Below are 15,578 nucleotides of genomic sequence, written 5' to 3'. Positions count from 1 at the left end.
TATTTTAATTGCTGATAATTTGGGGGAAATGGTCACTTAAATTTGAATTGAAGAAAAATGTTACACTTCACTTACACTGACCGTCACCTTGAGAGAATAACTCAAAACAGATGGTTAGAGGAATCACAACAAGAAGTCCCCTCTCTTGAGTTTTATTAAGAAAAGGAGACAACATGTTACAACTTTTTAAGACAATAGCATGTGATGGGAGCAGATACAGAGACCCACAGCCGAACATTAGGTGAAGTTCTGGGAACCCCACAGTATGGGGAGGAAGGACTGTAGGAGCCAGAGGGGTAGAGGAGACAGGAGAACACCACACACAGAATCAACTAAGCAGGGCTCACAGACTTAAGCAGCAACCATAGAGCCTACATGCTGTGGTTGTTTATCTTAGAGTTTTTGTTAGACTCCTAACAGCAGGAGTTGGGGTGTCTCTGACCCTTTTGCCTGCTCCTGGGACTCTTTTCCTCCTACTGGGTTACCTTGTCAAGCCTTGGCATGAGGGTCTGTGCCTAGTCTTACTGCATCTTGTTATCCTGTGTTCACTGATATCCCTGACAGGCCTGCTCTTTTCTGAAGGGAAATGGAAGAGCAGTGTATCTGGGGGAGAGGGGAGGAGGGGAGGACTAGGGGTAGAGAAGGGAGGAAAGACTGCAGTTAGGAAGTATTGTATGAAAGAAGAATAAAAGAGAAAAAAGACAATAGCGTGTGAGCTATGTGAGCAGGACAGACATCAAGGTCAGTAACTTCGGAGAAACCCTCAGAGACAAGTGTGGGTGGGTGTGGACACACAGCCGAGTGTTCGCAGCGGACTTCCTTTTTTTGCTCATTTCATCTCACGTCCCCCATTTACAATGGACACATCAAGGGTCTGCCTCAATTTCAAGGCATCCAGGACTCCAGGGGCTCAGTGTGTATCACCGCCATCTCTTCCCCCAGGTCAGTAGCTTCATTTCTCCATTTGGCATTAGAATATCTTCCAGAGTTATGATTTCTTCTTACCATTTTGTGGTCACTATGAAGATGAGCAGCTGTCTGTGCTGAAGAGGGTAGACGGTCACAACTTTAGAGATTAAAGGCTCATGCATTCCACTTTTAGTCAGTCAGTGTGAAACTTGGGCAGCCATTCTTTTCAGCTTTAGTCACAAGACCCTGAAGAAAGAATAATTACATCTATAAAGAAAGGGATGCTTCTAGCAGAGAGACTGTAAAAGTAGAAGAAGGGACCTAGACAGCTTAAGGTTTGGGGTTTGTTTTCCCACTGAGTCCAGTTAGCGGCGCCTGTGTGTGCGTGGGTGTGGGCCATGTCCGGGAGCATAGGTGGCCTCTAGGGACTGTATCCTTGAAGAAAACGGATTCTCCCACTCCTAGCCATCAGCTGTCAATAGCTCCCCAGCTGGTGGTGGAACTTCATGTAAGACTCCCATGACAATTTTTGTCTGACTTGAGCTTTTGAAGGTCTTGTGTAGGCTGTCACAAATGGTGCAAGTTCATATGTGCAACTGCCTGTTACATCCAGAAGACAGTGTTTCCTTGTAGTTATCCATCACTTCTGTTTTATGGTCACTCTGCCCCTTCTACTGTGATGATGCCTGGGATTTGTTTGGGGATGGGATGGGATGCAGATGTCCCATTTAGGGTGGAGTACTTAGTAGTCTCTTAGTCTGTAAATGCTGAATAGTTGTGGGTGGTTAGCTGCATTGGTCCAGGAGGATGGAAGGAACAGAAGCAGGGAACAGGGTTTGGATGGCTGTGGGTAGGACAGAGATAGCACTCCAGGAGATGACTCTGATGAGTCAGCTCAGCTTTATTCCAGAGTATAGGAAATATATATCAGATTGGGGAGCCTGGGGACAAACCCTAATTTGCATTAAGTGGCACGCTCCTATCATAAGGCTTCATATGTGGCAGCAGGGTCCTATAGCAAAGCTCCTAGTACAAATCTTAGTTACCATAAGTGCAGCATGGGAAAGACTTCCAGCAGGAAACTGTGCCAAGAGTCATGCTGAAGATAAATCAGGCATTCAGGCTTAGAGACAGCTTTCAGATAAGGTCAGTCTTCCTGGCCCAGAGACATTCACCAGATAAGGGCAGGTAAGAGCAGGAAGTCTCACTGGGGATTAGAGGGGGTCCTCCATGTTTCTGAGTTTAAAGAAAGCTGCCAGTAGCAGGACCTCCCAAGAGAATCCCATCAGTGGTGAGGTGGAGGCAGGAGAATCAAGAACTGGAGGTCCTCTTGAGCCGTATAGAGAGTCAGAGGTCAGCCTGGAATACTAGGCCATCCTATCTCAGAAACAGAACAGAGCACAACAAAAAGCAATTATGAATGTACTCTAAGGAGAGAACACTGTAAAAGCTACAGCCACAATGTGTGGTGTATGTGTTTAGTTTGTGTGTGTGTGTGTGTGTACGTGGTGTGTGTGTGTGTGTGTGTGTGTGTGTGTGTGTGTGTGTGTGTGTAACAGTACACATAGTATGTGATATTAGCCACATTTCCAGTTCATCTATCCTTTAGGGGAATTTAGAACTCAGCCAATAAGGAGGGAATAACACAATTGAAATACTGAAAATATCCTGGGGACTCATGAGAGGCCCCTCCTTTCATGTCATACTTTGACCCAAGTTGGAGAAGATCATTGTAGATAGCAGTGAAGCAGACCCCGTGTTCAGGAATAGATTCACATGTCATTAGCACCAAAAGTCACAATTACCACAAAAGGGAGCATCAAACATGTCTATTGAATAAAAGAAGGTCCTCCTTAGGGATGCTTTGACCCCTTCCTGCAACAGAACATGTCACTTGGTTTTGACAGCACTTATAGTTTTCAGCACATCTTCACATCTATCAAGCTTGGTTCACCCAATATGTCTTTGTGCATAGTGTTAGTTCTATGCAGCGCAATGTTATTCATTAAGCGGCGCTGTTCACCATGCAAGAAAAGCCACAAGGCACAACAAAACCCACTATAAGAGTTTATGAAGAGAAGGAACAGAGGGAATGTGCTTAGGCCTATGGAGATTGTGCAGAGAGAGAGAAGGAGAAAGAGAAGGGGAGGAGTGTGTGACCCGCTTTTTATAGATCCCCCACACACATGTGCATGTGGGCTTTTGTAGCTACACCACGCATGCGCATAGATTGGGTTATCACACTGCAGACAAATTACTCGACCACACAGTGCATGAATTATGCAGGACATAAGGCCCCAGGGTGACTAAGCCTCTTCTTCGGCTACTGGACAGTGCATGTACAGTCATGTAGCTGGGGGAGTGGCCAGTGGCCAGGAATTCCAACACATAGTATGTGCATAAGCATTATTCTTCAGTCCTACTTCATCAAAGCAAGCAGTTGAACCTAACGGAGAATTCATCTCATGGAATTCTGCTTTAAGTTGGCAGGGCTCACATCTGCAGCTGACCCTCTACTTGAATCCAATTGTCCCCAAACCACCTTTCACTTTCATTCCCGATGTCCTCAACTGACTTAAACAAGTAACAGGTGTTTAACTTCACAGATGCCTGTCGGTGCCCACGCTCCCATAGGTTGGCTCTGAAACTCACTTGTGCTGGGCTCATCCTTCTTGTCTTGACCCTGATTGGGCTCAGTGTTTTAGGTAAGTGAGGCAAGAACTTTATTTATTTATTTATTTATTGGTTTTGGGTTTTTGGTTTTTTCGAGACAGGGTTTCTCTGTGTAGCTTTGCGCCTTTCCTAAAACTCACTCGGTAGTCCAGGCTGGCCTCCAACTCACAATGATCCACCTGGCTCTACTTCCCGAGTGCTGGGATTAAAGGCATGCGCCACCACCGCCCGGCCGAGGCAAGAACTTTTGCTTCAGAGTTTTCCCTCTAAATATCAGGACCTCTTCACATGGTTTGGTCCCCTTGAGCCTGGGGGAAGTCAATGACATGAGTAGTTACAGGACAGTGTCCCATGTCCAGTGCAGAAGCTTCACATTTCTGTGCTTCTGAATTCCTCTGAGAGTTGTTAGGGGCTATTACTCATGAAGGGCTCTCTAACAGGCCCATGCGGGGCAAACATGGCACCCGCAGGCTTTTCCCTTTCCCCTTTCCTCTCACTGAACTGTCAGATTACATTCCTCAGCCCCTGAGGTCCACTCCCTTATTTGGCCATGGAACATTCCTGAGACTGGGTGCTGAGGTCCAACTATCAAAACATCAAGGTCCAGCAATCAAAATTCATTATTTGGCTACACTGGCTAGCCTGTCCAACCAGGACTTATCACCTCATCCTAACACAGACTTCCCCATTTTCTCCTTAAAAACCACTTCTGCAAAAACACCTGTTGCTGTCTTTGCCAGATACAGAGGCAGCCTTCCCCCCTTCCTCCAGGGTAATAAATCTCCTTTGTGTTGAGATTTGGGGTGTGTTCTGAGCTGACACCAAGCCCCCCAACAACACACATACACCCAAAACCAAAAAAAAAAAAAAAAGCCATAACTGAGACAAAAACAACAACAAGGAAAACCAAAGGCTCAAATGTTTAGTTTCTTAAGTGGCTACTAAACTCCAGTGGCGTTAAGCTGTCTTTCTTGGAGGGGGTGTGACAATTCTCATTCTGAAGATGAGAATGCAGGCATGAGCGTGGGTAAGTTACCAGTGGTGTGAATCCACATGTTTTGGGCTTTTCTTCTTTGTTTATACATCTGTCTACAACTGGTCCCTCGGTCCAGCTGGCTAATATTTTATCCTGTGCAGATGTTCAGGTTTGTTGAAATAGCTTGATTTCCTGAAGTGGGAAAGAGAACACCCACTCCACCTTTCATTTCAGCAATTAATCCTCTCTGTGTTTTCTTATTTTCTAGTGCGAGTCTTGATACAAAAACCATCAATAGAAAAATGCAGAGTGTATATTCAAGAGAACATGGCTAACCCAACAGGTAATTTTTCAGCTTGGATTTCCCAAGAATAACAGTTGACATTTGCTATTTACCAGGGCTTACATCACTCGAGGTTTAAAACACTCACTCATGAAGACACTACAGTCCCATGGTCTTGTGTTAGAAGGAATTGTTGCATAAAGTCTTGTTAAGGGTCTCATGACTGGTAGTTGACAATGCTGGGAACCTCTTTGAAACTATGTGACCTTGAAGCCTCAGATCTTAACCACTCAATATGCTAGCACATGGAACATTAATTTAACAACACTCTAAGAGAATATTTGTTTTAACAAATGTGTTAAACAATTAACTTTGTCTAAAGTTAATTGATAGAAACACAAATGAATTCCTTGTTAATTATATTTCTTTGATGTGTCAAAACAACAATTTTGTCCCTGCATGTGTTAAGAAAAGTGGGTGTTAGTAAAGCAACTACTGTGTGTAACTGGATGTGATGCAGCGAGAACAGGGTAGAAATATTCCATGTCTCCTTCTCACTTCAGAGAGTCCAGCTATGTTAAAGTGTCCAAAAGACTGGCTTACACACCGAGATAAATGCATACATTTTTCTCAAAATGTCAACGTTTGGAAGGAAGGTCTAGTTGACTGTGCTACAAAAGGAGGCACTTTGCTGCTCATTCAAGACCAAGAAGAACTGGTAAGTTGTGGAAGCTCACGGTGTGAGAGACTAATCGGTCATGTGAGCCAATAACTGCTTATGCAAGGTGAGTGTCCTAGGATCATAAATACCGGACACAGATTTCTCAAAGGAGCAAGAATTAACTGTGCTGGGGACTCAGGATGGATACAGGTGACACTTGAACTAGGTTTCAGGAGGCTGGGAGAATATGAGTCACCAGTACACAGACTCAGGGTTAAGTCCTCTACTCTGTTTTGATTATAGAGATTCATAAAGAACTCAGCAAAGGGAAAAGGTGAATCATTTTGGATTGGACTAAATTACACATCGCCAGACGAGAACTGGAGGTGGATAAACGGCTCTACTTTGAGTTCTGATGTGTGAGTATTGGAGGAGCTACCCTGAATATTCATTTCAGGTCATTTCAGGGCTCTAACACTGATACCAAAGATTAAAGAGGTTCAGAACAGTCTGAAAATACAATTCCAAAGGTGGTTGAAATTGTCCATGTATGAAAAGTCATGTGTATGCATATATGTATGTACATATGTATGAATGTATGTGTGTATGTATGTATGTATGTATGTATGTATGCAATGGAGTTTTAAGGCCGGGAGTAGACTTACTCCTTTGAAAAATGCTACTTAGAACCTTTCAGCATACATAATTACTCTTTCTTTCTTTTATCTTTTTACACTTTCTTACACTTTACATGGAATGTCTTAAGCAGCACATTTCAAATTTTGGTGAAAATATAATACAGGCTGTCTTCAGATCAATTTGTCAGGTCCCAACCAATATAGATAGAATATGAAAATAAATATCTATATTGCAGCAAATATCAGTGTGGACCTCTGACATCTGAGAGAAACTACCCACGTAGTAACAGTTTAGAGGATGTGATAAAACTGTGTATCAGTTAGTTTTTGTCCCTGTAATAAAATACCTGAGATCAACAAGAATGGAAAGAGGATTGGACATCAAAATTTTTTCATTTAATTTAAGAATTCTCAGTCTGTAGTCTGCTGCTTCATTACTGTGACTTCGGTGGCAATGCAGAAACACAGTAGAAGAGCAGAGACAAGCAAAGCTGCTCACCTCAGAGTGGACAGGAGCAGAGAAGAAAGGGGGCACAGGGGGCAAACAGGCCTTTCAAAGGCTGCCCCTTCCTGTGAGGCTCACTTCATTCATCTCAGAGCTAATCCATTGACAGAATTAGTGCCTTCATGATCCACTCACCCCTCAGAAGCATCCCCAGCTAGACACTGAGGTTTGAGTATGTGACCTGCTAGGGTGTACTTGGTATCTAGGCCATAACCATGTGTGTAGATCACAAAGCAGCCATGAGCTATTTGCTCTTTGGTGTCTCCTTTCCTTATTGTGTGAGACTGTCTAGAAAACCATGAATGCAATGAGTGAGCTGATGCTTCATAGTTAAGTTATATATTTGAACAGAATTCATGAATACTGGTATAACAAAGAGCAATGTGTCACCGCTCTAGAGATAGTAGGACCTGGAAGAATGGAGCCAGTAAGTGAGGTGGACTAAAGTCCTATGCAATAGTCAACTTTGCACAGAGCAGCAGACCATCTACACTCTGAAGGTTAAGAAAGCTCATATGAATTCAAGCTGCATATAATAACAGACAAGCTGAGCATGACAAATATGCTTTTCCAGAGAAGCACACAAAGGACAGTTTAAATATTATCGATTACCAATAGTAAGTAGTAATAAATAATCTGAAATAAACCTACTGCTTTCTGTTGTGTCTGGAGGAGCACAAAAAACAAATTCCAAGAACATTTCCATGTTTTGAAAAATATGAGTCACAAGACTCTTGTCCTGTTTTCTTGGAGTGTTCCCACAATCATTCAGGCTTCTCCTTACATGAGTCCATTTCTGGACTGAGTTCCAACAGCAATGCATTTATGTTTTTCATAAGAAAAAGCAGGAAGTATTCAATCAAACTTCTATACAGAGCTTTCAGTGATTTTGTTTTTCAGAAGAAATTATGTTGAGAATCTTGTTTTACTAATTGTGCTAGTGAGTTTTATGCCAACTTGACACAAGCTAGAGTCACCTGAGAGAAGGGAACCTCCATTGAGAAAATGCCTCCATAAGCTCAGGTTGTAGGCAAGCCTGTAGGGCATTTTCCTAATTAGTGACTTATAGGGGAGGGCTCAGTTCATTGTGGGTGCTGCCATCCCTGGTTTGGTGGTCCTGGGTTCTATAAGAAGACAGACTGAGCAAGTCTTGAGGAGCAAGTCAGTAAGCAGCACCCCTCCACGACCTTTGCATCAGTTCCTGCCTCCAGGATCCTACCCTACTTAGTTCCTGCTTTGACTTACCTCATTGAACTATAAATGAAATAAACCCTTTTCTTCACAAGCTGATTTTGGTCATACTGTTTCATCACAGCAATGGTAACCTTAGGTAAGACATGACTCTTGAGTAAATTTATGCAAATTGCACAAATAAATACTTAAAACATTCCTTTTAATCATATATAATAAAAACAGTTGAATTTTAAAATAATGAAACATATGCATGTTTATACACAATATAATGATAATGTATTGTAGCTGAAGTTTTCCTGTGTCCTGTCTGGTCCCACAGACCCCATAGCCACTTATAAAATAATCACTCAGAAGCTTATATTAATTAAAATTGCTCAGTCATTAGCTCAGGCTTATTATTGACTAGCTCTTACTCTTAAATTAACCCATAATTCTTATTTATGTTTAGCCATATGGCTTGGTACCTTTTCTCAGTTCTGCCTTCACATCTTGCTTCCTCTGTGTCTGGCTAGCAATTCCTGACTCTTCCCAGAATTCTCTTCTCTTCTCGTCCTGCCTGTACTATACTTGCTGCATGGCTACTGGCCAATCAGCACTTTATTTATCAACCAATCAGAGCAACACTTTCATAGCATTCAGAGAAATATCCACAGCAATAAGTATAGAGATTGTTAAACAGAAAAAGTTTACCTAGGTAGCAAATGTTGACAATATACAGGACTACATTTTGAATTTTTTTTCAACAAATGAGACTTTTAAGTGAGGATTATTTAAAAACAGTGTTCTGTTCTAGAATATATTATAAAAATAAAAATATATATATTCTGTTTCATAAAATCTATTCTGATTTTTCTTAATGCTTTCTGAGCGTCTTACTTAGAGTTACTATTGCTATGACCAAAAGCAGGTTGGGGAGGGAAGGCTTTATTTGGCCTATGCTTCCACACCACTATTCATCACTGAAGGAGTAAGGACAGGCCCTCAAAACAGGGCAGCAACCTGGAAATAGGACCTGATACAGAAGCTATAAAAGGATGCTGCTTACTGGCTTGCTCCTCATGGCTTTCTCAGCCTTGTTTCTTTCTTTCTTTCTTTTTTTTTATTCTTCATCCATGTTTCCTTTTATTACATATATATATATATATATATATATATATATATTATTTTACAATACCATTCAGTTCTACATATCAGCCATGGGTTCCCCTATTCTCCCCCCTCCCACCCCCTCCCCTTACCCTCAGCCTACCCCCTATTCCCACCTCCTCCAGGACAAGTCCTCCCCCGAGGACTGCAATCAACCTGCTCAGCCTTCTTTCTTATAGAACCCAGGACTACCAGCCCAGAGGTGTCTATAACACAGTGAGCTGGGCCATCCTCCATCAATCACTAATTAAGAAAATGTCCCACAGGCTTGCCTACAGCCCTTTGTTATGGAGCCATTTTCTTATTGAGGTTTCCTCCTTTCAGATGACTCAAGTTGTATTAAAATAAAACTAACTCTGACACTGAAGATTATTTTCAACATAGTACCTATGAAGAAATAAAACCATTTGATGTTAACTTATACTTCTCATGCACAGCAAGGTTTGATTTGTGTGTTACTCCTTACAAATTTCATCCAAATATTTAGTGAATTTGGGTCATTTTCATGTACCATTTCCCTCTCTCTCTTCTACTAAAACTCTTCTTATTCCCAACAAACTCAAGCTCCTCTCCTACTGTGTGTGTGAGAGTGCGTGTGTGTGTGTGTGTGTGTGTGTGTGTGTGTGTGTGTGTGTGTGTGTGCAAGAGAGAAGTGGGGGAGAGAGTGATGTGACACTATTCCTGTGGAGATGTGGACAAATGTCTACTGACCCCAGATAGGGAACCAATGACAGGCCAAAATAACAATACTACCCGAGTCCAACTTGGTAAACCAGTGAGTTAATTGGGATTACTTATAAGAGTATGAATGAGAGAGTATTTACAGAAGCATGGATAACACAAAGGCAGCTGATCACTGAAAACCAACCCCAGCCCTAGTGACAACTCATAAAAGCTGGAGCCTTGCAGCTCTCTGCACAATGTGTAGGCAACTTAACCAGTTGGAGAGTCTCTGCTGTGAGATGTTCCATATATTAAATGCGTTGCTCTGATTCGTTAATAAATAAAACACTGATTGGCCAGTAGCCAGGCAGGAAGTATAGGCAGGACAAGGAGAGAGAATTCTGGCAAGTGGAAGGCTGAGTCAGAGAGACGCTGCCAGCCACCACCATGACAAGTGAGATGTAAGTTACTGGTAAGCCACAAGCCACATAGCAACTTATAGACTAATAGAATAGGTTAATTTAAGATAGAACTAGATAATAAGGAGCCTGCCATGGCCATACAGTTTGTAAGCAATATAAGTCTCTGTGTGTTTACTCTGTTGTGTCTAAGCAGCTGAGGGGCTGGTGGGTGAGAGAGATTTGTCTGACTGTGGGCCAGGCAGGACTCGAGAAAACTCCAGGTACAAATCGCACCCAACGTGGGGCTCGAACCCATGACCCTGAGATTAAGAGTCTCATTCTCTACCAACTGAGCTAGCTCTTCCAACCAGCCCTTACTGTTCATAAAACCTTCAAGAGTAAAAGGCCTCCTACATTTGGTCAGTTTCAGGTAACAACTTGTGAGCTGTTTATTTCCTGAGTTTTAAGGAGCTTCCCTTTACATCTTTCTGAATCTTAATAAGCTGCCTGCCAGAATGGAATGTTTCAATTCAGAGGAAATTACTACACAACAATGTGTGTGTGACCCATTGAGTTTAATTGTGATTGCTTGCATAAACATGAATTGGGGGTTATTCACTGGAAGATAGGCAAATGAATAATGGCTATCTCACTGAAGAAAATGACATCTTCTCACCCAGTGACTATTAACTGCCCATATCCTCAGGGAAGTCTGAGGTCTCGAGAACTCCCTTTACACCTGTGATGGAATGTTGGCTGCCCAGTCCCAATCTTGTGCAGCTAATCACAGGGGCTATGAGTCCTTGAGTGCACCAACCATGTCAAGTTCAGAAGACACTTTCTTCACTCCTCCCCATCCTCTGGCTCTTACGGTCTTTCTGCCTCCTTATCCATGATGTTCCCTGAGCCAGGAGGTAGAAGTGATGATACAGCTGCCCCACTTAGGGCTGAGCATTCAACAATCACTTATTCTTAGCATTTTGCCCAGTTGTGAGGCTCTACATTAATCATTTCTCACTTCAAAAAGAAGTTTCTGTCATGAAGACTGAGAGCTGCAATAATCTATAGTATAAAGTTGTGTATTTGAAGGCATTTTGAAACAAGCTCATTTAGCAGTACAGCAGTAGTATGTTCCCATATGGGATTGACCAGACTTGCGGTACAGGCATGAATTCCAGCCTGTAGATGGAATCCACCTGTACAGTGGGCCTCAAATCCAGTCAGAAAGAGGTTGGTTACTTCCATAATAGTCTTGTTACTATTGCACCAGTGGTTTAAGCGGTTTGTTATTGTAGTTTGTGAGATCCACAGCTAAGGTGGATATTGATTACTCTTCTCACCCAGAAGCCTGCATAGCACTTTTCAGTGTGTGTGTTTGTGTGTGTGTATGTGTGTGTGTGGTGTGTGGTGTGTGGTGTGTGGTGTGTGTAGAAGTAATCGTCTATTAAATGAGAAACACAGAGCCAATGCAGAGATGAAAGCCCAAGAGGTTAGAGCTAAGAGCCTTACCCTTCACTGCTGCAGCTATCCTCTTTAGCCAAGAGACCTACTTCCTATGTGTTTGTCTTTATATAGACTTTCTGTTCTGCCTTCTCATTGGTTGTAAACCCAACCACATGACTGCCTCGTCACTGCCTGTCTGTACAGACCTCCGGGTCTTCTATGGTTGGTATTGAGATTAAAGGCGTGTGTCTCCATGCTGTCTGTATTCTAGAACACACAGAGATCCGCCTAGCTCTGCCTCCCAAGAGCTGGGATTAAAGGCATGCACCACCACCGCCCAGCTTCTGCTATGGCTTGCTATTAGCTCTGACCCCCAAACAACTTTATTTATTAACATACAAATAAAATCACATTTCAGTACAAATAAAATATCTTATTTTATTTGCTTATTTTATTGTGATTCACAGTGATAATAAAATTGTAAGACAGCTGGAGTGTATGGATTAAGCTCAGTCCATCTGTCATTTCATCCTGAGTGTGAAATGATGCTTTGATTACATAGCAGTGATCAGGTAAGCCTGGAGGCTGCTGAGCTACAGTACAGAGTGTCAGTGAAGCCCTGCTTTTGTTTTAACTCTCTGCCCCTAGTTTCCAAATAAGGAAAGAGTAATCACTTTCCCTGCACGATTATTTGGGGAATTAATAAAATAAAGTTAGTAATCTCCCAAGGCCTAGTAGGAGAAGGCCTGGGAAGCCTTAAAGGTGTTTTAAATACATCAGCCCTAAGGAAATTATCTTTAAAACTGAAGAAAAATCCTGAAGCATGGAAGAAATAAGAGGAAGGAACGTTTACAGTAGAGGGTAGTCTACGGTGTGACTAGCATGCAGGCAGTTGGGTGAGAGCGATGATCTCCCAGGCCCCAGGGCCTCCATGAAGAAATGACAGAAGGAGAAAGAGCATCTGTGCGGAAGTCCCACCCACAGTCATTCACCCTTCTGTTTACAACAAATCAGTGCGTTTTGAACTCATCTCTTCCTTACAGTTAACTCTAATTTCACCTGTGCTATGTTTGAATTCTAGTCTCCTTCACACCTGCAGTGAGCCATGGGAGTCGGGCATGCATGTTAAATCAAACACAGGGAATAAAGGGACCATGACCGACACAGCCTTAGCCTCCTTCCTCTGAGATCCCGAGAGCTCAGTCTGTACCGTCTCTAAGCACCCGCTGTGTTTAACTGATGTCACACTTTCATGTATCTATGAGCCCCTTCCCCAGGCACTGGCTGGTTATATCCTATGTATTTAGGACACTGAAGCTCTGGAGAGTGAGGCAGCTTTCTTCCTTGCATGAGATGTTAGCAGCAGAATGAGGTTTCCAAACCTTCTCCTTTTTTATATATTATTATTGTTATTATTATTATTATTATTATTATTATTAGCTGAAAGAATTCTCCAGTTCAAAGTAAAATTGAAAATTATACTGGAGATTTGTTCAGATAAACCTTTATCTTTAATGTTGATGCATGTTGTTTCTCTGTGTTTTCTATGATTAATAACTATGTATTCTACAGTCCTTAGAAATACAGAGGAAAAGATGGCCAACCCAAGATAATTATGACAAAATCCTAAACTAACAGTGGCTGTTCTCTTGCTCTCAGATTACAAATCACTGGTGATGCTAAAGAAAACAGCTGTGCCTCCGTCTCAAAGGACAAAGTGACTTCTGAGAGCTGTGCTTCAGACAACAAGTGGATCTGCCAAAAGAAACCAAAATGTGTCTCTGAAACCACGTGTAATGACTCCTGACTGGAATCTCATCTCCATTACTTCACCATCCATACCGGATCTCTGCACTCTATCTAGACTGCTGACTGTAGTAATATTTTATTTGTGCTCTAATAAATAAAGCGTGCATTGAGATCTGAGGAAAAAGCCAGCCACTATATTAAACATAGAAGTCAGGCAGTGGTAGCACACTCCTTTAATCCTAGCATTTGGGAGGCAGAGAGATTCATCCCGATCTCTGTGAATTCAAGGTCACACTGGGAACAGAGCCAGGCATGGTGGTACACACCTTTATTCCTAGCACTAGTTAACCATAGAGGTCTGGAGGTCTGTACAGATAGGAATTGATGTAGCTGGGCAGAGAGGAAGTGAGATGGCAGGGCACAGAAAGGATATAGGTGTGGGTATACAGGAAGTAGCTCTCTGGAGGCTGAGGAGTTGGTAAGGTGAGGTTGGCTGTGACTTGTCCTACTTCTCTGATCAATATCTGGCTCCTTTATTTTTTTTAATTAATAAAACAGTTTAGCAATTCATCTTACAGCTGACCCCCTCCCACTGCACATTTGGCGGCACAAAGCATGAACTCTAAAACCACAGTGACTCCTACAGATGCCCGTGCCCAGTTTCTTCATTCTATAAAGGGGACAGAGATGCTGATGTGCCATTTAAAAAGAGGTGTTCTGTGGGAAGAAGCCCAGACAGCTGAGAAGCAGTGGATTCCATTCTGGAGTCTGCGTGGCCTTCTCTGGTCTCTGTGCGTGCAGAAAACTGTTTGCAGAGTCCTGATCCCCACCCCCATCCCACTAGCCTTCGTCACACTGCTGGGCTGTAGAACACTGATTGAAGCCTTTGCTCTTGCCTGACACCAGAAGCCCATGGTTAAGAGATTTGGGGAAAGAACTGACAGTGGTTTGGACGGCACCTGCAAAATCCTAGGTAAACTGAGCGCTGGTCACGTGACGTCTCCACCAAGACATGATGCACCAGAAGACCCTGGACCAACGCTGGCATCTTGGTGCTGGGCTTCACAGATCCAGAACTAGCAAAGATGAGCATTTTTTTTTTTAAGTTTTCTGTTTAAGTGACAGGAAAGTAAACTAAGGCAAGGCTTAACTCTTCCCGCCACTCCGCTAGTCCTTTCCTCCCTAATTTGCTCAACATGTCTTCTTCCCATGTGTGGGGAAATTAAGTTTTAAAAAAGATTTCAATGTCCCCTTTTCTAAAAATTTGCCAAATTTTCCATGAAAAATGAAGAATATTGAATCTACTTTACAAGGAGGTATACAATTTCTTTAAAAATAGGCATCTTCATATTCTAATCACTCAATTTCAAATTGAATCATTTAAATTGAAGTACATATTATCATAATTCAAATAAATTCTCAATTCCTATTTTGTGGGAATAAAGTGTTTTAATACTTGATAATGCTAATTTTCAATATACAAACACTCAAAGAATAATTCATTTTGCGAAAATTCTTAGGAAACAAATTACCTAGGAAAACCTTTCAGAGAAAAGCAGCACTATAAATCAACCATTAACAACAGTGATGTTTGTTAACTGTTAGGAGCATGCAGCTAAGCAGGTATGAGTAGGTGGGAGGCGGGGTCATGCACACCCACCCTTTGCTAGTTAGGTTCATCCTGACTAGGGAGTCAAACGAGGGCACTACAGCGTGACCTGTGTCTCCTGAGGTTACAATGCTCCTTAGTGGATAGACACCCTTGAAGCTGCAGTTGGGCTCTTCCTGCCATGTAAGAAATTAAGGCACCAGGGGACTTTCCCAGTGATGGTACAGGTCACCAGTGAGTATGCTAATGAGCAGGGAAGGACAAACAGTGGAGGCATTTTGGCCCTGGAACAGTTTCAGCAGAGTAAGATATAAATGAAACTAGCTCCCAAAGGGAGGAACTCGACGTTGACATAAGAGAGAGGAGACCATAAGAAATTTTAAAAATTCCACCACGCGCAGCCAGGTGGGCCACCCCACTTCAGTCCTGCCTGCTCCAACGTCGTTCTGGAGTTTGTTATTGCTTTGAGTTTCTTGGCTTTGCTAAATAAACTTGAGCTCAAACTGTGTCTTAGCTGAATTCTTTCTGTGAAAAGACAAAATGAGAGGAGAAATCTCTACCTGGGGTGTCAGCCAACATTTTGCCAACCTGACACCAGCCAGGCTCGTCTGGGAGGAGTGAAACTCAGTTAAGAAAACGTCTCCATAAAACTGGAGTGTAAGCTAGCCTGTCTGGCGTTTTCCCGATTAGTGATTGATAGGACAGGGCCCCCGCTGTAGGTGGGGCCA

General features: G+C 42.5%; 1 protein-coding gene across 1 annotated transcript; it reads left to right on the top strand.

The window, feature by feature from the left end:
* The first annotated feature begins 755 nt into the window (after positions 1 to 755).
* LOC143272125 (killer cell lectin-like receptor subfamily B member 1A) lies at positions 756 to 15,309 on the top strand. The gene is made up of 6 exons (XM_076566020.1): positions 756 to 942; positions 3,516 to 3,614; positions 4,827 to 4,901; positions 5,405 to 5,559; positions 5,806 to 5,921; positions 13,152 to 15,309. The coding sequence occupies exons 1-6, from the start codon at positions 858 to 860 to the stop codon at positions 13,297 to 13,299; spliced, it is 678 nt and encodes a 225-aa protein (XP_076422135.1). The 5' UTR covers positions 756 to 857; the 3' UTR covers positions 13,300 to 15,309.
* Positions 15,310 to 15,578: the final 269 nt, after the last annotated feature.

The sequence above is a fragment of the Peromyscus maniculatus genome, chromosome 3 (assembly GCF_049852395.1).
Source record: "Peromyscus maniculatus bairdii isolate BWxNUB_F1_BW_parent chromosome 3, HU_Pman_BW_mat_3.1, whole genome shotgun sequence".
In the NCBI taxonomy this organism is placed as follows: Eukaryota; Metazoa; Chordata; class Mammalia; order Rodentia; family Cricetidae; genus Peromyscus; species Peromyscus maniculatus.
Note: the sequence above shows the minus strand (reverse complement) of the source record. Positions and strands in the feature narration are given on the sequence as shown.

Bases quoted from the DNA above. Each gene is read 5' to 3' on its own strand.
- LOC143272125 (XM_076566020.1), top strand. From the start codon at position 858: ATGGACACATCAAGGGTCTGCCTCAATTTCAAGGCATCCAGGACTCCA. The intron at 3,615-4,826 runs GTAAGTGAGGCA...CTTATTTTCTAG, and splicing joins GATTGGGCTCAGTGTTTTAG to TGCGAGTCTTGATACAAAAA. The intron at 5,922-13,151 runs GTGAGTATTGGA...TCTTGCTCTCAG, and splicing joins TCTACTTTGAGTTCTGATGT to ATTACAAATCACTGGTGATG.